Consider the following 23859-nt stretch of genomic DNA (forward strand, 5'->3'; position numbering starts at 1 on the left):
GTTATGAATTATTTATTATTTATACAACGTTACAACTTTATGTAACAACAATAAAAACATTTTATTAATAAAATGTACATTTTATAGCGCCACTATGAGCATAGTATGAAAGTTTCCTTGTGACATGCCTAAGCTCTTTTAGGCTTCTCTCCATCGGCAGTACGCGAGGAGTGGTGCTTCGCTTTCGTTTGCCCCTTTAGACGTATTTGTGATTTAAACTACTAATTTGAAAGACGAAAATATGGTCGAATTAGCCCCTCCAGTTTCCGTATCACCTTTCATCAGGGTAACTGCCTTTCATCTGATCTTCTGTTAGCGTGTTCTGTATATCATGTAGCATGCACCGCCAGGACAGCAGAGGTCAAATGACCGGTCTCTATTAGGAGATCGATTATGTGACCTTTGGAAAAGCTTGCATTGAACAGATGCGAATTTGTGAGCACCATGAATTATTTTGTGGCAGTTGCAACTTCAATAGCATCAGTTATATGACCGTAACCTCTCAGCACCTTGTGGTCGCAGCCTATGTTCTCACATAATTCCACCCATTATTTTGCTGTTGACAGCATTCAGTCGTGGTTTTCCGATCCAGCTTACTGATTGTCACGTTATTGCTGTGGACTGGCGGCTATGCATGTGTACTGTGTTGCTCGTCTTGACCGTTGGTTTGCGACTTTCATGTGTCTTGTGCGATAAGCTTGCTGAGATGCATAGGAGTCGCGAAAAGGACACGGCTGGAGGCCGATGATCTAAAGGAACACTAGCTTCTGCTCTTCTTGCTTATACAGCGAACCAGACTAACTGAACAACAACCCTTTGCTACTGCTTTCTTTTTTTTTCCCTCGCAGGCTTGCCGGTGGGGCTTTCTCGCCGCTGGAATTTTTTACGGAGCCTTTAACTACAGTGAGTTGTAGCTGATTCCTACTCGGTGTGTTCGGCGCTCCCTGTAAACTTTGTTTGGCGCTCCTTTTTAGATTTTTCATGAATACTGTTGAGCCTTTGTTTAAATTCGTGGAGATTGAACGTTATGTGCTCTCTTATGGCAGCTAATATGAACCATTGGCCCAACAACATATGCAGTAATGTTGCCCAGGTTGGCTTATACATGTAACAATATTGATGGCAGATTTTATGTATTGAAATCGCGGTTTGGTTATTCAAAATGGTTTCGCATCAGTACTATGCTGTGAAATACGGATTACTACAGAAAAGTTTGTTCTCCACATACTTATCATTTTCACTTTTTTATGTTAATATCATAGGCGTGCTCAGGGTCCACCATTAGGGAGAGCAAGAGCAAAGGCCCCCTATGGTGGAAACGCAGCGCAAATATGAGGAATGGTTACAAAAATATTACTTAAATGGGGTGGAATTGCATAAAAATTGGAGGGGACACTTGGGCTCTGCCTTAAGCACATGACTTTATAGTGTAATGGGTTAATTCCCTTATATGCAGAAGGTCATTTCCTACTTTGGATTCATTGATCCTTCAGAGTCCCCATACCCCTCCTGGCGCAGTGGTGCAGCGGCTAAGCGATGTGCCACTGCCCAGCGATGGCAGGTGCTCCCAGTGGTGGGCATTGTGTGGCCCAGGTTGCTTTTCCCAAGCAACTTGTTATTAATTTGACTGCCATCTGCCACGGTGGGCAGTTCACTCCCTATCCGGTGTGCAGGTTGTGATGACGCTGCAAGGTCACGTAACCTATGTGGCCTGCCTCCTAGGTTACTCTCTGGGGACCACCTGCCATAGCCATGCCCGTGATTTTTCTCTCACTACTTCCACTGAATTTTGTGGAGAACAGGGCCTTTAACGCGATAGCATTAATATATAACATATGCAAGAGTCTCTGCACCGCTGAGGCATCAGTGTAACATCGTGCTTCCGAAGGAATATCCATTTTCTCTACACCACAGAAAATATATGACACACCGTCTGTCTTTTGTTAACTGCAAAAAAGAACCTGAAAAGATAGCCTCAAAGTGACCCGGTATGTAAACAGTTCCTGGAACACATCATCATAGGTCCTCGGCCGCCAGTATCGTAAAAAAAAAACCTCCTTGGCCAAAACACTGCACCGTAAGCAATTACAGGACACTTCCAATACAGTAAAGGTACGGGGCAGACTTGGCGCCCCCTTAGATGATTGGGCGGTGGCTACACCCCCTGCCCTTCCTGTGCACATGCCTATTAATATCGCATTTATTAAGTGTTCTAATCTGTCTATAACCATTCATCATCTGCAGCCTTGGGCATATATTTCATTATTATCATGTTGCTGACATAACTCTGGCAGAACGTGCTTGTTGAGTGTCTATATTTCCATTTTTTTTTTTAAATATATATGCAGTGTCGAAAACTTCATTTTTATCCAAGGTTTTGTGGCTGTTTGAAGCAAAAGGACATGTTTACTGTACGACTTTAAAAGCTGTCACGAAAACCATTTGAAAGCATGATACATATGATGCCATAATTATGCGTACACTTTGTGAACTAGCATCTTTGTAGCTGCCACATTGGCTGACCACAACCATGGGTAGTTGCATGCCTGTCTGGTTCAGTTGTTTCAGACTGTGCATTGAAACGTGTGAGCAGTGCACAATTGTTGGATTGGATGTCGCTTCCAAGCTATCTGCGATTTTACTTGCCATGTCAGAAACAAGTGCTGAAAAGCAGTCTGCAGGCTGAAAGCACTGACAGTCAGGTACTGCAAAATACTGCCATATATAATTGATATCCACACACTTTACTGGTGAAATCTTGAGATTAACTTTGCAGGTTCACCTGCATGTAGGAAGCAAAGCTCAGGAGAGGCCCACGCTATCCGAGCTGCACACCAAAAAGTGTGCTTTGAGTCACGCGCTTTCGCAAGGACTACTGGGAGTCTTAGGTCAGTTGCGCAGCCAATTGTAACGTTGGATGCAGCAGTATCGTCTGCTGCGCATGTGCAAGGCACACTGAGACGGTGGCCAAGTAGTGGGTGGGGGGAGCCTTCAAGCCCGGTTTCAAAAAATGTGGCATAACGGCCTCTCCTGAATTCTTTACTTCTTCTATGGTCACCTGCATACCCTTTTTAGTCTTGAGAAATAAATGCAGTGCAAGTGGTCCTGGAAATTACTTTTAAAAAAAAGTTGCTGTAAGGAACAGTAGAACCATGTCAACGACATTAAGGGCACTCCCCACAGCATTTCATGGCTGATTGCTGCTGTTCAAAGGTTTTGTCAAGTGCTGCCGAGACCAGTGCAAAAGGAATTGTGGAAATTGACACATACCAGTGAAAGTTATTCTGTGCATAAAATTCAGATTACCACCAGATAGAATGACTAAAAAAAATATCACTTTTCTCTTGCTTGGTGGCAAAATTGGCTGCTGCCAGTCAGTGCTGCATCTTCCATAAACTCTGCAGAAGCTTGCATGCTATGCTTGCATTGTCAGGACAACCCATGCCACAAAGTGCCATGGTCTGTGTAGGTGGAAACAGTTTCCTGCTTATAGTCATGCATATGAGCAGGCTTGGAAAGAATTTCCATTCCCCTTCACCCTTTACTTTTTTTACTTTATTATGCCGCCGCGGTGGCTCAGCGGTTATGGTGCTCGGCTGCTGACCCAGAAGACGCGGGTTCGATCCCGGCCGCGGCGGCTAGAATTTCTTTGGAGGAGAAATTCTAGAGGCCCGTGTACTGTGCGATGTCAGTGCACGTTAAAGAACCCCAGGTGGTCGAAATTTCCGGAGCCCTCCACTACGGCGTCTCTCATAGCTTTAGTCGCTTTGGGACGTTAAACCCCATAAACCAAACCTTTTTACTTTATTAATTTGTATTCTTTTCTAGCTGTGTTAGTCATCCCCCCCTCCCTCTTAGCTTTTTTTTTAATATATATATAACCTCACCAAGGGACCTCAGTTTAACTGGCTTTCTTAGTTGTCATTTTAGTATGTGTTGCTTGTAGAGCAGTGCTCACACCTCCACGAGACTTTGAAGAGATGCGGCAAACAGTGTTCCCAGCACTGTAGTTTTTATTTGGTTCCAGAGTTTGTTTGTTTTCTGTGCAGGAAGTGTGTAAAATGCCAGAGAAATCTTTTTTTTTTTTATGTAGATACTCATTTTTCTAGTATGAAGGGCTCAAGTCAAACTGGGTAACCTACCAATCACCCAAGGCCGTGGCAGTATTCTTACACTCAGACATTCAGGTGTTGCATGTGGGGGTTTACTGCCTCGAATCTCCTGCCAAGAATTGTCATTTTGCTGCAATGCCATCACGCAGAAACGAGCATTTCAGGAGAGGACTAAAGTAGTAAGTATGATCTCAGCACTTTCAGCGGGCATCGAGAGATCACCACACACTCCAGGCTGTGCAGACAGAGAACAGAAACTGTCTGTGATTTCTGTCAACAGCCTAAAGAGTGACGTTAGTTGTTGTCCAACTAGAATATTTGCTGTGAGCAGGTGGCCTATAAAAGATTTTATTAGCTGTTAAAGGGTTGTTAAAAGGATGCTCGCATGACTGCATCGAAATATGTTTCTTCCCAAGTATGCACATCCCGTAAACTTTTCCTGCCAATAGTACATAGTCATGTACAATGCTACTTGCGTTATTTTCTGTGTATAGTATGAAAATCATGCTCATGGCTTGGGTGAAATTTCTTGGAACAAGCATCTTTGTGTTTTGCTGAAGCTTTCTGCCGTGACAGCTGGAGCGAGCATTTCTTTATGTTAGAGGGGCACTGAGGACAGCTCCTTTCAATAAAAACTGTGTTCAGTGAAGCCAATGTCTTTGCCATTCGAATGCAGTAACCTGTTGATACAGGTCAACTCCAATTTTTCGTCAGTGTCCCAGTGCACATTCCGGTTTTCAGCTTTGTGGGGCTAATAACCTTTTCTCTTTTCCCTTCTTTTGGAGGGGCTGTTAATCTTGTACTATGCTTTCATACAAGATTAGTGAACTGAAAAATGTTTATTAGAAGCTGGTTGTCATTGCTAGACCTTCATTTACATTAAACCCCACTCTTCCTTTAATGCGATGGCATTAGGAGGCCATAAAGGTGAAAACTGTTCATCATCTCTGTGAAGCCTCCACCTGTCAACCATCCCCTGACCTCTTGCCCTTCTCTTCCCCCTGTCCACCTGTAGTGTGCGGGCAGGGCACTTTTTTCTTATTTCTTTTTTAAGCCCAAACTAATATCTGTCCACCTGTAGTGGAGAAGAGGGAGACGCTGTGCATAGAATGACTTAGGCAAAAGCAGACCTATATACAAAATATACAGCCTCTCGAAGAACTGTCTGTGCAGAAATGAAGCTTTCCGAAGCTACTCCTTCTAGCATTGCTTGGGAAGAGCAACCTCTGTCTCCCAAGCCCTACCAGTGGCTGAAACAGCCACATGCCTGTGCAGTGGTGCATCGCTTAACCTGTGTGCCATTGGGCGGGTAGCGGCGTGAGGACTCGCCGCGATCTATGAATGTGGCACATTTTGCTTAGTTGCGTAGTCGAAATTCGGAGAAAATGAGAATTGGAATGTATTGGGGAGCAAAAGAGAATAAACTCGGAATCTGAATAGGATCAGAACCGGAATTGACTGCCGGGTGAAAGAAGCATACCACATTTCCTCCGCTTCAATTAAATTGATCACCCATTACTTTTTTTTTTTTTTTTCTGAGAAGCTCTAGCATTACACATTATAGTAGCTTCTGTTGCGTCGCATTACTCTCTGAAACTACTGCGAGCCTATGATAGCTTTTCCTGCAGTGCCGATAATGTAGGCTCACTGCTGTCATAGTTTATCTCATGGTGAAGCATCTTTATTTTCCCCTTTTTGCAGAGCGGCTATCCCGCAAGGAAGCAAAGGTGCGCGAGTATGAAACCAAGCAAATGGAGATGCTCAAAGCCAAGAGGGATGCAGAAAAGCAGAAGCAGTTGAGAGGTGACATTTTCTTTACCTTTAGCAGCTGGCTAGCATTACTTTTGTACAGTGTTAGAGGAATCACAAGTTTACACATGCATGCTGTATTCTGCATCTTTGAATAAAACACAGCGGTGTGACAGGTAATGAAGGAGGAAGGACAACACTTGTCCTACCTTCTTTGTCCTCTGTCGCAGCGCTGTTTTCATATTCAAAGATTTACCAGCTAGCTCAACTTTCCATTTTACTGCTTTATTCTATGGGGTTCTGTGTTCTGTTCTGTGGGGTTCTTTGTATGTTCTCCTTTGTAAAATTCACAAAACTGTCCTGTCCATGCCCCTTAGTGAAAGTCATAATCATTCTGTGGTTTTGTTTTTCAGAGGAAATGATCACTCTGGCAAAAGATGTGGGCGTTCCGGTTCCTCCAAACTTCTGAAAAGCACTCGCAGCCTCTATTCTTGGGATTCCCTAGTTGCATCATACTGAAGCATTAAAGCTTGTTTTCATACCTAGATTACAGCGTCAGTACTGCGTGCATTTTTTTGTAATGGCACTTTCAGGTAATGTAGTGTAAATATTGACTAGGCTGCGTACCAGAATATTAACCCGAACTGTTTGCACTTCCCATCATAACTAGTAAATTATTCACATCCCTAAGCAGTGCATATCTTACCCATGGCGGCTCCAGTTGCTCTGAACCAAGGCCTACACTCGTGTATATGTGAAGGCCTTGTTCAAGACGCCAAGTAGCCTCATTCGTGCTTGGTAAGTAAGCAAGCAACTGAAGGAAGAGCAGTAACTTCTAGGAAGTCTTGTAACATACAGCTCCGCACGGTTATGGTCTTTGTGGAGTTACCATAACAGCTGGGTTGCAATTTTGTATTTTAAAACAGGTTATTCATGCAGGAAATTTATATTAAACTCGGGTAAATACTGGAAGCTGCTTTGTTGGCTCGAATGACTGCCTTTGGAGCTTCTTGTTGGCTGCCCAACAAAGGCATTTAATTCTTAATTTCTAAGAATTATTCAGAAATTTAATAAATCGCTTCAGTGTGCCACGGTTATTCAAATTCATTTTGCTCAGCTGTGTAAAATATTGTGTGTGCTGTAAAGCACGCACAAAGAGTGAGTTGCTGCGGAACTCTAATTGCAAAGGAGTCTTTGAGAATATTAGCATTTCTTTATCCAGAGAGTGAGCAAAAATGACTCGGTAGAAAAAAAGTTTGCATAGCTTTCCATAATGTGGGAGTTTGTTCTTCCATAGAAGTCCTGTCTTGTACCTGCATTGGTTTCCGGGGAAAATTGGCTGTGTTGAGTGGAGCTCATTATTTTGCACAGAAGTTGCTGTCCAATGCAGGCTCCACATAAAGATTTGTATATTGCAGTGGAGTGCATATACAACTTCTACAACCAGTTAAGCTCTTGGGAACATGTATGGGGGTGTGTGTTTTTAGTGGGCTTCCTGGTTCGACTGTAGCAGCTGGTGCTTTTTGGTTGGAACTCCTGCTTGCCTGACAAGGTCGAGTGCAGCCTTTGCCTTTTTCTGCTACCCTTAATAGTTGGGCATGCTGTGTGCGGCACAAATGTATGCACATTTCGTTTTCCATATTTGTATGGATCAAGTTCAAGAATTTTGGGGTGCGCAGACAGTCATCTGTTATAAATAACATCACTTTTTTTTTTACTTTTTCGTAGCACCACAACTTCATGCTTATCAAGGCAGGGGTCACATGCTTTCATGGCCACTGGCCATTTTTCACAATTTTTGTGCAATTGCTGTAGTCCTGCTTAGGATAGAAAAATTGTATTTAATTTGAAAGATAAATGTGAGTTTCAACGGTACGCGTTGTTAATAGCAATAATTATTGGTATGAGAGCAGTGAGAAAAAAATATAGTGCATAAAACAATATAACTCTTCGACTTGCCTGCACTTGACAAGTTTTTTTGAAGAAACTACTGCACCTAAAAAATGGGCTGCTTCTGCAGTGTTTTGATGAAATGTTGATCTCACAATGTGCAGAGTGGTTTTTGGTTCCAGTGGGTAGTTATTTAGAACCGGCACTCTAAAAAAGACCAAAAAGTTTTGTGTCGTCCATTGTCATATTTTACGGCTTTCTGGTTTTTGAAGGGGTGGGCGAATGTTCTAAATTTTAAACAGTTTACAAATATTGCTTGCTATTCATTTCACTTCGCATGGCACTTTTATTATTCGAAGTATTAAAAACTTTAGAATATTTGGAAATTGTAAAACTCCCTATTCGAACTAGCAGCCAACCATCACCATTTCCTGATGGCGCTCGTTAGTGAAAGCATTCCGCACTTTGAGTGCGAGAGCATTACTTGGCTCATTGTGTGAAAATCCCGCCATCATCGAAAACCGACGCCCCCCCCCCCCCCCCCCCCAGCGTCCCCACCGCGTCGTACCTCAAAGCGCAATTGAGGTGTCCAGTCAGCCAGTTACACTTGCTCTCTCGCATTTACACATAAGAACTGCTTGGGTGCCCCCATAATTTTTAATGCGAGAGCATTACTTGGCTAGTTGTGCGAAAAACCCCGCCGTAGCCAGAAAGCCGTGACAGGCATGCGTGGCATACTCCGCAAGCGAGTGACGTCACCATCAATGTGACTCTCGCCCCCCGAGAAAGGCAAGTCAACTTCCGCGATGAATAGAAAGGGGTTTAGGGGACTCCCTCCTGGGGTCGCTATTCAATACCTCCTCACTGGGATAACAAAGCAGACCAGACTCAAGATGGGAACTGCTGGCCCCCTCCACCGCATGCACTGGACGAGATGTCCTGCCTGGCTTGACCTGGTACACGCATACTGAGGCGTGTCGCCTCCGCGAGATTTGCTAGGAAATAAATGCGCCACTATCGTATTCATGTAAACGCGGCTAGAGATTTCGCCGCCGTCAGTTGGCCTTCAGCTTTCGGAGTCTTCATCGTCGATGTTGAATCGCTCGCGTCTACATCATCGGGCGAGACAGCAAAGCGTAGCCGGAGGCGGCAGTTGACTGCCTGTGAAGTACGCGAACATCGCAACGCAGCGAACCGCGCGAAGCGAGCTGCTGCAGCGAAACAACGCTCACCCCCCCCCCCCCCCCCCCCCCCCCCCCCCTCCGACAACAACTCGGTGACGAGCAGCGGTCTCGCAGTTATACATCATAAGAATTGCTTAGGTGCCCCATGATATTTTTAGTTTGCTTGCTTTTCCACGTGATATTACGCCTTGTATAAAACCAACGCTTTCACGGCTGGCGCGGCACCTGTGCGCTCGCGAATCGAAAAACGCGGCACAGCTCTACATATGGCAGCGGTCATAGCGGTCAGGTGCAGCAGTTCTGACGGTCATAAGAAGTGACTGATAGTAAAATATTTATTTGTCGGAAATAGCTTGGTGCTAAGATCGCGTTAAGTGGTCGGGAGTACATAGCCCTCGACGACTTTGTCAGCCCACTCCACCGCCAAAACTTGGGTTCTCGGGTCCAAGCTAGCCAGCACGGTCTCCCACTGCTCGAGAGAAGGATCAGTAACTAGGTTAAACCCGGGGGTGGTTCTATTTTGCAATCCTATAGGATGTGATCGTAGCTGGCTCGTTAGCCGCAGTGTTTACAATCCGGGTTGTATTAATTAGGATAAATATGCGCGAGGAGTGATGGGGTGAGTATCGATCTCGTCTGTAGACGACGCCACGTAACCTTTTGTTCTTTAGTCAGGCTTTTGTGCGCAGGGTGGAAAGTTTCCCTCTCTAGATTAATATGATTGGTTAGATGATATGTGACCACGGAGTCCTTCGTGAAATTCAGGCAGCCAGACTAATCCCCCGTCCGGTCGACGAAACCTCGGGCTTTAACTGTGGGCTGCCTCGGTTTCCGGATTCCCCGAATATGGTCATGGGACCCATATCAGCTCGGAGCAGTTTGGTGGCGTTAAGGATTTTAAGAGATATGTTTGTAATTCGCCGTTCTAGTACTGATAGCCATTTTATGGGGTGCACCAAACATTCAAAACTCCCGCGGTAATTTTGATGCTCTGCGCCATGCAGCACATGGTGGCAGCCGCGAAAACTGGAAGCGGTTGTCAAGATTTTCTAGGCTTGTGGTCGCCCGAGGCGATATATCGGATAACTTCACGAACGCGAGCGCAGAATGACTAGGGGAAGAGCGAACGCGTCAATGGCGAGAGAACCGTGACGCGCGAGATTGCGATGCCGAGATGGAAGTGCACACCCGCGCAGCCGAAGCCGCCAGACGCAAGAGAGAGGCGAACCACTATGGGCATTTGAGCGTCAGTCGAAAGCAACCCGTTCTTCTTTGCGAGCTCAGTCAGCGACAGACTCAGTGTATACGCTTAACCGCCTCATTCACTAGTTACGTTACAGGGATGGGGACAAGCGACCAGCTGGCACTGCAACTGACAGCATCATTGAAGGTCGCCTGGTAAGTTTTACGAACAGAATCAGAATGATGTAACAGCTACAATGTTTTTTTTTCTCGTTTTTTTTTTTTCTGGCGGGAATCGACCCGGAACATGTCCGAAATCGCTGCGCCGTTCCCATGTGTGTGAAAGAATTCGTGAAGGGAAACCTTCCTTGCGACTTTCTCATTGGAACGTGACCGGTCCGAGGGATCGGTCTTGCCGTGTTGCTCACTAATGCCCTTCTCTTTCGCCTGCATTGAACTCTTCGCGAGACTGCGGTGTGCTCACGTGTCATGTGCTCGAGTGTGCGCAAGTGTCGTGCTTGCACGTGGTGCCACAGATCAGTGCGTATCGTTATTCATACCGTTCATAAGATTTTAGTCGAACTTCGCTATGTTCCATACCTCGGCATCATGAGAGGTGGCTCAATCACACTCACGGCCACTCGCACTCACATTCACTCATTCACACTCATGTCCACTCGCACTCATAACCACTCACTCACACTCACTCTCATCACTACTCGCACTCATTACCACTCACTCACACTCTCAATCAAAAGGAAGAAACAGCGCAAAGAAACACGGACACACGAAGAAACGACACACACACGAGCGATGAGCGAAGCGACACACACGAGCGAAGTCTGTCTTTCCGTTCATGATTTTTTGAGACTTTTACCTAAAATCAACGTTTGTCACCTGGAATGACCGCAAGTATATTCAAAAGCAGGGTGTGTGTATTGGATCTTGTGTAGCGCCCATTCTAAGCGAACTTTTTCTAGCCAGCATGACAGAACCCTGCATGCATAACATGATTCCTGAGACGGTCGTGGTAAAAATTTTCGACGACTATCTCGTTCTTTTAAATTGCAGCCACGAATCATTTACCTCAGCAGTATCGCAGACCCTTTCCTTATTTGAACGGTGCATACCTCTCCCTTTGACGCATGAAACACCCAACGATCAGTCACTCAGATGTCTTGACCTGAGTCTCCGATTTTCTGATAACCACACCTGCTGGTCTTACCAACCTAGAGGCAAGAAGGCACTCCTGCCGTTTGCGTCAGCCCACACAAAACTTGTTAAGCGTGGCATAGTAAAACTGGGCTTCCAAAACGCGGCGCAAAAATCATGTGAGAATTTATTCGTGGACAGCTTCAATAACCAAACCGATCGCCTTTTAGCGACAGGCTACCCTTTACACCTGCTAGTCTCCGTAGCTGGCTCCATGATCAAGAAGTCCCGGCAGCACATCTAACCTGATACTTCAAACAATAAGCGCAGAAGTGTTGTGATAATGCCCTACCTCCACACAATCAGTCATTGTCTAAAAAAAGTCTGACAGCGCGCCGGCGTGGATGTCGTCTTCACGGCTCCCAACAAGCTTTCCGCCCTCTGTTCCAGAGTGAACAACCCGCGGGAACCCTGAGGGTGCAGGGTGACACACTATGACCAATATGGCCCCTGTGATTCGGGAATAATTTACTCTGTGCCAGTGTCTTGTGGGAAGAGGTACGTCGGTTAAACGGGAAGGTATATCAATATCAGACTCCAAGAACATCAAAACAATGTTAAAATTATAGCCATTTCTGGGCACCTGGCTAAGCACTGTAAGAAGTGCAAGATTGGAGAAAACATCCGTGAAGGAATCTGCACCTCTGACTTTAGTCATTGCACCACCATTGGGTGAGGACGAGATAGATTGACGAGGGAAATCGTCGAAGCCCTCAAAATCTATTATGCCGGTCAACAATGCGTCAGTACTCCATCCCTCTCCTTGTCAAAAAAAGAGCTGGATTTTCTGGGTGACTTGAAAAACACCTCAGGTTTCTGGTGTGCCATACACAGCTGAATAATTAACGGAATCCTCGCTGGTACTGCTTTTATCTTTCTTTTAGTCCCCCCCCCCCCCTTTGGGCACGTTTTTAAAGCTTTTACATTCTTCACGTTTTTATATATTTTTATTTTTCGCCTCTATAATCTCACCTGTGGCCTTCATAGTTTTTGCCATTCCCCGCCCTTTTGGGTACTTTTTCATTGTTTTTTGTTAATGTTACCTACCTGACCACCGTTTCGCGGCTTTACACCGTCTTTTCATCGCTTATAACTTTCTTTTGTTCCCTGTTTTTTTGCCATATTGTGACGCGACCACACTGACTGCTAGTTATCGCTGCAGCAGCCCTGTTACCCACCCTATCATGTTTTCTATTCAAGCGTCTTTCCACCAGAATAAAATTTCAGTTGTGAGTCAGCGCTCGTGTGTGTGTCGTTTCTTCGTTTCTCCCTTCTGCGCGCGCATGACGGTGTCTAAGTAACAATAATCAGTTTACCTTGGCTGTCTTGGATGGTATCTAAATACCAATATTTGGTCTTCCTTGACAATGACGTTCCGTGACTCTGTATGAACACATTGGAGCCAAGTGGCGACTATGAATATTTTTCGCGGCATGGAAAATGGAGCGTGTTTTTCAAGCGATCCAGTGATTTCCTCACGGAAAGGGAAACGGCTGGAATGGGCCGCAAGTAGAGGATTTCCCCGCGTAATAACGATGCTAGGGGGAGTTGCCATTATCAATCCATTTACAAAACCTCCCAAGCTTGCTATGTGTGACGGATCTGTGGTCATATCTGCAGGGCAGTACGTTTTCTGCATCGCACATAATCCCTGTCTGAAGGAGGTTTTACAACCAGCGCGTTGTTTTTGAGGCCAGTGCGTGCGGAGACCACGTGCGCATCCGCGTGGTAATAGGGGTGTTTACATTGCACCAGATTATTCTCCAACGTCGTTCGCGCGAAGAATGCGCATACAGCTAACTTGTGAGCCATTTTGTAGCGCACGCCCTTCTGAAACGATAGGAATTTACTCGGAAGAAGCGCTATCCAGAAGTTCACAGAGGAAATCGTAGATATCAGTGCGGGTAGGATTACTGAAATCGGTGCGTGCAAACAGAAGTTAATCCACCAGTTAATTTGACCAGAAGTTAATCCACTTACTGTACAGAAAACACGAAAAATAAAATCGCATTTCAAAATCTCATTTCGATTTCACCCGCCCAGTGCCAAAGATTAGGCGCTACAAATCATAACTGCACCTTGCACCAGCGGTGGTCCTAAGGAAGGGGGGGAGGCAGAGGGGGCGGTCTCTCCCCCCCCCTCCCCCCCCCCCCCACAAAGCCTTTGACGTCCGTTTTAGGCCTCTCACAGGGCGAGATGTGATTTTTGACATAGAACTGGAAAGCTGTTTCGTCTGTGATGCGTCAAGTAGTCCCCTACTTTGTATGTTCACCTTGTTAGCCGCTGCCTTATTTCACACAATTCTACGTTCTACAGGAGTATTTATTTATTTTAGTACCTCAAAGACCCCAAACAAGGGGTATTACATGAGGGGTGGGTTGTACAGAAATATCAACAAAAAACAAACATGTTCTGTACAATGCCAACATCAAGGTTCAAAATATAAATGAAACAGACAAACAGCTCAGAAAATCAAAATGCTCAAATGCTTTCGAACACAAAAGAAAAAACAAGACAAGAATAAAAGACAGGAAGAAGCGCTGAACGGTGAGCAAGAATTCAATAACGGATTAGAGAACAGTAAAAATCGCATAGTAAAACAAAGTGCAATAGGTCAACGTTAGAGAGGAAAGGTACACGAAAACCTAAAATGTGTCTAAAGATTTAAGCTTATCTTTGAATGCAAGCGTGTCTTCTATTATTACAGCGGCATTGGGAAGGCCGTTCCAACATTTTGCTGTTCGGATGAAGAAAGATTCCGCAAATGTTTGTGTTTTTGGGCAAGGGTATGACACCTGTTGACTATTCTTGAGACCAGCTGAAAGCAGGGAGTGTTTTGTGGCCTAGATGCTTAACGGAAATGAATAGTAGAAACGATGAAAAAGGGCTAAACTGGCTAGTTTTCGACGGTGCTTTAATAATGGCAAGCTGGATCGGTTCTTCAGATCGGTTACACTTGTGTAGGATGAATAATCGGAATGAACAAATCTAATGGCGTGATTTTGATAGTTTCTATGCTCTCAGAACGGTAATCCTCATGTGAGTTCCAAATGGCGGCTGCATATTTTAATTTTGAGCGCATTAATGTGGTGTAGGCTAGTAATTTTACATGTGCTGGGGCAAACTTTATTGAGTGTTGAAGATAGCCAAGGGATTGGCTGGATGCTGCTCGATGTGGTTGATGTGCGTTGACCACCTAAGATCGTCAGACAGGTGTAATTCATGATATTTGCATGCTTTAGTAGCATGTAAACGAGAACCGCAGATAAACTAGCTATGTGGTATTAAGTTGGAGCGTCTATAGAAATGCATGACCTTCACTTAGCAATATTTAAAGACATTTGTCATTTTTCACACCAGTTTCCTACTGCTAATAAGTCGCGTTGTAAGCTAATACTGTCTTACAACACTATAAATTATGCAACAGATTGGTAGTTATACGAGTGCAATTCGTGCGTGACTGTCGAGGTATCGTGGTCCTGCCATGGTCCTGCTATGAGGGACGCCGTAGTTCGACCACCTGGGGTTCTTTAACGTGCACTGACATCGCACAGTACACGGGCCGCTAGAATTTTTCCTTGATCGAAATTCAATCGCCGCGTAAATATATATGAATATATAAGTTAATCGCTACGTTAGCAATATTCATATATAAATCATGAATAGATATGAATTACATATGAATATTGTTCACGTAACCGTTATGTATGTATGTATGTATGTATGTATGTATGTATGTATGTATGTATGTATGTATGTATGTATGTATGTATGTATGTATGTATGTATGTATGTATGTATGTATGTATGTAACGGAAAATAGGGCAACAGGACGCTAAACGGCAGAATACAGCAAGCAGGCAGCCAGCCAGCGCGAGACACTTCAACGTCTTCGAAGACACTGTAGCGCCACCTGAAAACACCAGGTGGCATTACTCCCCCTCCCAAAAAAAAAGAAAAAACATAAAAGCGGGGTTGCAGTACGGGCAGTGGAAAGAGAAAAAAAACAGCACAAGCACATAAAAATGTACAAGGGAGGTGGGCGAAGGTGTCCCACGCGAAAACTAGCGGAACACTGAGCGTACTATCCATTAAAGTAGGGTTTCATGCGGACAACGTGCACAACCTCAGAGCGGGGTGGACGACGCTGAGGCTGCACAGTCCCGTCAGGAAGAACTTCGTAGGTCACTTCGGTGACGCGGCGCAAAACTCGGTACGGTCCAAAGTAACGGCACATCAGTTTTTCAGACAAGCCTGGGCGGCGTACCGGGGTCCACACCCAAACTTGGTCACCCGGATGGTATTCGACGTGCCGATGACGGAGGTTGTAGCGGCGCGCATCCGTGCTCTGCTGCCGCTGAATGTGAATACGGGCAAGTTGACGTGCTTCCTCGGCGCGCTGCGCGAACTGCTCGGCGTCTGGCGTGAGCGGGTGGTCATCAGTGCAGCATGGAAGCATTGCATCCAGCATCGTCTGAACGTCACGTCCGTAGACCAGACGAAATGGTGTAAATCGGGTCGTCTCCTGGGTGGCCGTGTTGTAAGCGTATGTGACGTACGGGAGAATCTCGTCCCAGGGTTTGTGCTGCGAGTCTATGTACATTGCGATCATGTCGGCGATCGTTCTGTTGAGTCTCTCTGTGAGCCCGTTCGTCTGTGGGTGATAGGCAGTGGTTTTGCGATGGTTCGTGTGACTGAGCTCGAACACGTCGCGCATGAGCTGTGCCGTAAACGCCGTACCTCGATCAGTGATTACGTGGGACGGTGCGCCATGACGCAGCACGATTTGTTGCATAAAAAACTGGGCGATCTCAGATGACGTACCGCGCTGCACCGCCTTAGTTTCCGCATACCTTGTTAAATAGTCGGTCGCGACTATGATCCATTTATGACCGGCCGATGACACAGGGAATGGGCCCAGAAGATCGATGCCGACTTGATCAAACGGCGTCCGAGGCGGTTCAATAGGTTGGAGCAAGCCCGCTGGCTTGAGAGGAGGCGCCTTACGACGTTGGCAATCGCGGCAGCCTCTGACGTAACGCTGGACGGCGTGAGAAAGTTTGGGCCAATAATACGCCTGGCGCACGCGTGCAAGTGTGCGGGCAAAGCCCAAGTGGCCGGAGGTCGGCTCATCGTGACAAGCAAGAAGGATATCGGCGCGGAGATCTGCCGGAACGACGAGGAGGTGCGCTCGGTCAACAGTGCTGGAGTTTTTCTTAAACAAAATGCCGTTCCGGAGACAGAAGGCCGGCAGGTTTCTAGAAAATTGTCGGGGTACGACAGAAGCTCGGCCCTCCAGATAATCAATGATAGGTCGCAGGTCTGGGTCAGCTCGCTGTCGGGTCATTAGGTCTAGGTCGCTGACAACTCCAATAAAACCACTCTCGTCCTCTATGCTATCATCCGCTAACCCGACGGGTGCGCGAGAGAGTGCATCAGCGTCTTCGTGCGTCTGGCCAGATTTGTGCACAATGGTGTAGTCGAATTCTTGGAGGCGGAGGCTCCATCGGGCTAGGCGCCCCGATGGGTCGCGAAGATTGGCAAGCCAGCACAACGAATGGTGGTCGGTAACTACTTTGAACGGGTGGCCGTAGAGGTACGGACGAAATTTCATGGTTGCCCACACAACCGCAAGGCATTCTTTTTCTGTGGTCGAATAGTTTGTTTCAGCGCGAGAAAGCGTGCGGCTTGCATACGCGATGACCCTTTCCACGCCACCTTGGTGTTGGACGAGTACGGCGCCGAGGCCGACGTTGCTCGCGTCGGTGTGGACTTCGGTTTCAGCCTCTTCATCAAAGTGCGCAAGAACAGGGGTTGTTAGCAGTCGTCTGCGCAGCTCGGCAAAAGCCTCCTGCTGCTCGGCAGCCCACACGAACTGTGTATCATTGCGCGTAAGGTGGTACAGGGGTGCGGCAATCTTTGAAAAGTCGGCGATGAAGCGGCGGTAATATGCGCACAGACCCAAAAAACGTTGCACACTTTTCTTTGTTGCAGGAACAGGAAAGTTGGCGACGGCAGCAGTTTTCTCGGGGTCGGGCTTAACGCCATCGGCACTCACGAGGTGACCGAGAAACTTCAACTCTTTGTACCCAAAGTGGCACTTCTCTGGCTTTAGCGTTAAGTCGGCCGATCGGAGGGCATCTAATACTGTCCTCAGGCGTTCAAGGTGTTCGGCAAAGGTTTCGGAAAATACGACGACATCATCGAGATAAACCAAACAAGTTTGCCATTTTAGTCCAGCGAGAACGGTATCCATCATCCGCTGGAAAGTTGCCGGCGCTGAACATAGCCCAAAAGGTAGCACTTTAAATTCGTACAGTCCGTCGGGTGTCACGAACGCCGTTTTTTCGCGGTCCCGCTCGTCGACCTCTATCTGCCAGTACCCACTCTTTAAATCAATGGAGGAGAAGTACTGGGCGCGACGAAGTCTGTCGAGCGAGTCGTCGATACGAGGCAGCGGGTAGACGTCTTTTTTAGTGATGTTGTTCAGTTTTCGATAATCCACGCAGAAGCGGAGTGTCCCATCCTTTTTCTTCACCAGCACGACAGGTGAAGACCAGGGGCTGCTGGAAGGTTGAATGATTCCATCTGAAAGCATCTCCTTCACCTGCGTTTGGATCGCCTCACGCTCCTTCGGTGAGATACGGTACGGCTGCTGATGGATGGGGCGGGCATCGTCGGGCGTAATGATGCGGTGCTTGAGAAGAGCCGTTTGCCGGACTTTCGACGAAGAAGCGAAACAGGCAGCGTATTCGAGTAGGAGGGCACGTAGTTCTCGCTGTTGAGTCACCGAAAGGTCCGGGCTGATGTCAAGGGATGGGCGCACAGGTCTAACAGCTTCGAACGCGAAACATTCAGAAACCTCCGCTAAGGGGTCGGCGAATGCGATGGCAGTAGCACGAAAAAGGTGCCGGGGCTCGTTAGAGAAGTTAGTCACCAGGAGCTCAGAGCAGCCGTCGCGGAGATGGATGAGACTTCGCGCTGAGCAGGTGCCGTGGGTGAGCAAAAGGGACAGGTTGCCCTCTGCGACCACAGTCCCTTCACGTAGTGCGTCGCAGTGAACACTCACAAAAACACTGGCGCGTGGCGGAATCCAAACGCTCTCGGCGGATATTCGAAGGGCGGCGCGGCGTGGACAGTCCTCGGAGTAAACATCAGCTTTCTCGGTAGAAAATGTGACAGTGCGCTTTCGGAGGTCAATAATAGCTCCATACTCTCGCAGAAAATCAACGCCAAGGATACAGTCACGGGAGCAGTCAGGTAGAACTAGGCAGCTGACAACAAATGTGGAGCTGCGAATTTGGACTCTTGCTGTGCATAGGCCAAGCGGAGTCACGACATGTCCGCCAGCCGTGCGAATCTGCGTGCCGGACCATGGCGTCATTACTTTTTTAAGAAGCGCCGCTAGCTTTCCGCTTAAAATCGAGAAATCAGCGCCAGTGTCCACCAAAGCACTAACCTTATAGCCATCGAGAAGCACGGGTATATCCAACGAGAATCGATCTCCGAGTTCAGGTACTGCAGTCGTTGCCTTTAAATCGCGGTCGGTCGCTGTTCGCGTTGTCGGGGGGTCTTGTTCGCATCGATTGCCAGCGGCCTCGCCCCCTGAGGTCGCTCTCTTTAGTTTTCCCGGCGGGGACTTGGCGACCGTCTCTGCGCCATCCAGGAGGAGCTTTGGGGCTGTGGCGAAGGTCGGCGTGGTGATGGAGACCGAGACTGCCGCTGGGGAATTGTCGCCATGCGCTGCTGGGCTACGTAGTCCTCGATCTCCCGGGGTCGTTGACCTCTTGGTGGACGGGGCATGTCGATACGGGCACTGGCGATACAGATGACCGGGTTCCCCGCAATGAAAGCAGAGACGCCGCCGATCTGGAGCACGCCACAGGTCCGTCTTCCGCTGGGGCGATCGTCGATTGTCGATGTAGTACGTGTCGGGGTGTGCGGAAAACAGCGAGCCTTGATTGGACGGAGAAAACTGCGCCGAAGAGGGCGCAGGACGTTGCAAGGCTTCAGCATACGTTGGACGACGGCACTCCGTGGGTAAAGGCGGCGGGTCAACGGACGGGAACGAAGGTCTCAAGGCTTGAACCTCTTCGCGGACGAGGCTAGCGAGAGAGCCGGCCGTCGGCAGGGGAGCACCGAAAAGCGCCTGGAGCTCTTCGCGCACAACGGAGCGGATCAGGTCGCGGAGAAGACCAGGGTTAGCCCCGAAGGCAGGAAGCGGCTCTGTAAGTGAAGCGGCGAGTACCGGCCGGTCGTAGGTGGTAGACCGCCGCAAGAGCATCTTCTCCATCGCGACCGCTTCCGTGAGAAACTCAGCAACAGTCCCAGGTGGACTGCGCACGAGGCCAGCGAAAAGTTGCTCCTTAACGCCGCGCATGAGTTGGCGCACCTTTTTATCTTCGGGCATGGCCGGGTCAGCTCGCCGGAAGAGCCGAGTCATATCCTCCACGTACATGCTTACAGTCTCATTAGGCATCTGAATGCGAGACTGCAAAGCCCTTTCAGCCCGTTCTCGACGATCCGTGCTGGTGTAGGTCTCCAGCAGGCGTCGGCGGAACTCGTGCCATGATGTTAGGGCGTCTTCTCGGTTTTCGTACCAGGTACGCGCACCATCCTCGAGACTAAAGAAGACGTTTCGAAGCTTGGCGGCGTCGTCCCACTGGTTGAATGAGGCCACGCGTTCAAACTCGAGAAGCCAGTCTTCTACGTCTTCGAGCTGACTGCCGTGGAATGGTTTGGGCAGTCGCGGATTCTGCAAGGTGTAGTAGGCTGCAGCTGGCATGGCAGGTCGATGGGTGGGTGCTCTGGCAGATTCCAAAAGCCCGTGTTCGGGAGGTAGGCCTTGGTTTCTCCGGCTAGCACGGTGCACGGGGGTGAAAAAAGATCCCCGTATATGTCTCATACCCCGCACCTCCACCAAAATATGTAACGGAAAATAGGGCAACAGGACGCTAAACGGCAGAATACAGCAAGCAGGCAGCCAGCCAGCGCGAGACACTTCAACGTCTTCGAAGACACTGTAGCGCCACCTGAAAACACCAGGTGGCATTATGTATGTATGTATGTATGTATGTATGTATGTATGTATGTATGTATGTATGTATGTATGTATGTATGTATGTATGTATGTATGTATGTATGTATGCATGCATGTATGCATGTATGCATGTATGTATGTATGTATGTATGTATGTATGTATGTATGTATGTATGTATGTATGTATGTATTCAAAGCATGAGTTATGGTATAACATCTTATCGTTCGCCATCGATTTTTCAACAACAAAGTGCACAAAAATTGTTGTACAAATAGAGTGTAAATAAAAAAATCGTAGTTTATATTTTTTTCTTTTTGGTCTTGTCTCGTGTTGTTCTTTTTATATTCGGCACATTTTTACTACAGCTCAAAAAAATGAAATACCAACTAGCCCCAGTTGTCGCATTGTTAGCTTGGATATCTCCTTGAGCGTCAAAGACATCACCATGTCTGATGCTATGCATAAAAAAGAAAAAAAACTTGCTTGGTTTGCAACGCTGGGCTCCTTCAAGTGCATCATAGAAACAAGAATCCTCTGGCGTTACCGAAAAGCACACTTGGTTTTCGCGTCGTTTTCGGGCTTGAGCCGAGCTTGTGCAGTACGTTCAATAGCTGTACCAAGTAGGTCATGGTTTTCGCGTGTGTCCGGCCCAATCAACGAATTACGGCCAGAGCAGAGCTCTGCAATGCGCACATGTGGGCACAGAAAAAAAGAACCTGAGTCCACTGCAGCACTCGAGATCCAATCTTACGGTAGTTATTGCCAAGAAGCGGACAGTCGTTGTTTCAGCACTAAGCATTGTAACTCTTGCGTATATGAGGTCGAGCCGTGTGGGGAGCGTGGCAAGAGACATCTACCTATATTTTCAGGACTGGCAATGCGAAATTCGATGAAGGATCTCACAAAACTCGTAGCGGCTCATTGCATCCGCGAAGGGTCTGCGCCCGTGCCAACGGTGAACTACGAAAGCAACGAAAGATTGCCGTTCCCGTGCCAGCGGAATCCTCTGCTTCGGTTGTCCAAAGACACCAGCACGATGCCTTATGCTGCCTCGAGCGCCCTCAGCAGTGAATATTTGTTTCCCTCAGCTGTCAACAACATGAAAATAGCTAAGCGGGTATCGTCGTCGCGAAACATACGCGACCGACTTTACTACATGCCGCGTCCACCCACCACTCACAACCACTCATTGCCACTCACGTCCACTCACATCCACTCATCAATCATGTCCACTCACCTCTACTCGCGCTCAGATCCACTCACTCGCACTCACACTCATCTCCACTTACATTCGCATCCACTTACTCACACTCATGGCCACCCAAGCTGACATCCACTCACGTCCACCCACACTCACGTCCACTCACACTCGCAACCACTCACTCTCACTCACACTCACGACCACTCACAGACGTGAGTGTGAGTGAGGCGATATGAGCACACTCATGAGTGAGTGTGCCGACCTATGCTATGTTCACAGTGGGTGTGCACAGTCAGAAAGAGACTCACCTTTGGCGTGTGCAAATTATCCACTTTAAAAAGTTTGGCGTTTTTGAAGGTGCTAGCGAGCGTGAGAAGGAGCTGTGCTCCTCTCTTTGTCGTGTCGCACAAAACACCTTCCTTAATTTAAGATGTAGTTATTACGGCAGATTTGAGGTTGAGGTTACGTGAGGCACAAACATAAACGGGTGTTTCAGTGAACAGTGAAAAATTCCCGAAATTAGGGAGTTATAGTTCGAAAGAAACGTTGCAACGCCGCCGCGGTAGCTCCGTGGTTATCAGGTATACTGACTCGAAATACGCGGGTTCGATCCCGGCCGCGGCGGTCGCACTTCGATGGAAGCGAAATGCTAGAGGACCGTGTACTGTGCGATGTCACTGCACGTTGAAGAACCCCAGGTGGACGAAATTGTCCGGAGCCCTCCGCTACGGCGTCCCCCATAGCCTGAGTGGCTTTGGGACGTTAAACCCCATCAACCAAGCCAACATTATTTCGCTTCGTCGCTTGGTACAAGGAAAAGTGAAAAGTGTAGTCAGCGCCAGTGCATGGTCGTTATTTTTTACAGCGACAAAGCAAAAGAAAGTGCATTCCGTGCACAATGTAGCAGGCAGTTCGAATTTGCCGCCGCAGTCCCCGCAGTGCGTCACCAGCGGACTTTGTTTTAGCACCCAGCTTCTTGCGCTCCTCATGCGCTAAATTTCGGTTTTGTGCGCAAAAAAGCACCGTATTTCCTTGCGCTACAGAGCTTAATAGAAATACTTTTCATTCGTTTCAAAAACTGATATGTCATGGTCTTGCTACGAAACCACCATTGCTATTGACCACCAAACTGTTAACTTTAAAGTTAATTAGAGATTTTTGGTAATTGTTACCTAAAAAAGTTCGAAAAAAAATTGTAGGGTTTTAACGTAGTTAAACCGAGTAGACGCGCGAAAGCAAGGCGTGCAAAAGCACCCCTTGCATGAAAGGCGCGAAATCAAGAGACCTTGAGGCTGCCAAAGTCACCTTCAAGGTCACCGTCGCATTGGCTACAGCTGGCGTGACTCTCCTTCGAACTTACCCGAGCTTCCTCCCAATTGGCTGCAGCTAGCGCGACGCTCCTCCGAACTAACCCGAGCTTACCCGAGTTACTACGAGGCTTCAGACAAGATATTTAATTGGAACCGTATTCAAGTAGCGCTTACGCACTAAAAAAAAGCAGTTGGTATCAATGGGACATGGTCCGCGGCGTCCTGCGTTACTCCGCTGACCTACCGCAACAGTAAACGAAATCGGGCACAAAATGCGTCTCCCACTTACGAGCTTCCGCCCACCGCCCTACACCCACATACACCCTCCACCGATCTACTTACCGCTACCCTACAAAAGCACCCTCCCGTGGGTGCACATACGGGCAGCCACCTAGAAATGCATCTCCCGCATACGTGTCTCCACCAACCTCCACCCTGCAGAAGCCTCCACAGAAGCGACGGCGAAATCCAATTTAAAGACGCAAAGGGAAGGCGATCAATGTAAAATCGAAATGCACAACCAGTACTGCTAACGGAGGTTTGTGACGTCACATCGCATGATCGCCTGCGCATTTTGTGCACGCCTCAGGGGACCTCAACCCCAAATGTGATGTCATAGCTACACTTCCTCTCGAGACCGAAACTTGCAAAGTCAATTATAAATAGTGCTTGTTTTCGGGTTCTCCTTTTTTCCTGAATTGGGGGGTGGGGGGGGGGGGTAAAATCAGGCGATATTTTTAGCTAAATATTGGATACAAATTGAGTTAATCAGCAAAAGTTTCCATAAATCGGGTATTTTCAGGTCATTTTGTGCAGCGAGAGACAAGTTAGTATTAGCGCTCGTTTTTGTGCGCGAGATAAAATACTGTTTTGTTTTTGCTGGTTTTCATAAACCACATGGAAATGAAAAATGCAATAAAATACTGTTTACCAAATATTCATTTTTTCTCATTTATCACAAACATTTTGTCTCGAAGC

The 23859-nt window shown here is 47.4% G+C and overlaps 1 protein-coding gene across 1 annotated transcript; it reads left to right on the top strand.

The window, feature by feature from the left end:
- Nucleotides 1-129: 129 nt before the first annotated feature.
- On the top strand, nt 130-6408 carry ATPsynE (ATP synthase, subunit E). Its single transcript, XM_089578873.1, has 4 exons — nt 130-286; nt 849-903; nt 5814-5915; nt 6275-6408. The coding sequence occupies exons 1-4, from the start codon at nt 242-244 to the stop codon at nt 6328-6330; spliced, it is 258 nt and encodes an 85-aa protein (XP_089434999.1). The 5' UTR covers nt 130-241; the 3' UTR covers nt 6331-6408.
- The last annotated feature ends 17451 nt before the right edge of the window (nt 6409-23859 follow it).

The sequence above is a fragment of the Amblyomma mixtum genome, chromosome 3, assembly GCF_055824585.1.
Source record: "Amblyomma mixtum isolate Tamu chromosome 3, ASM5582458v1, whole genome shotgun sequence".
Classification (NCBI taxonomy): domain Eukaryota; kingdom Metazoa; phylum Arthropoda; class Arachnida; order Ixodida; family Ixodidae; genus Amblyomma; species Amblyomma mixtum.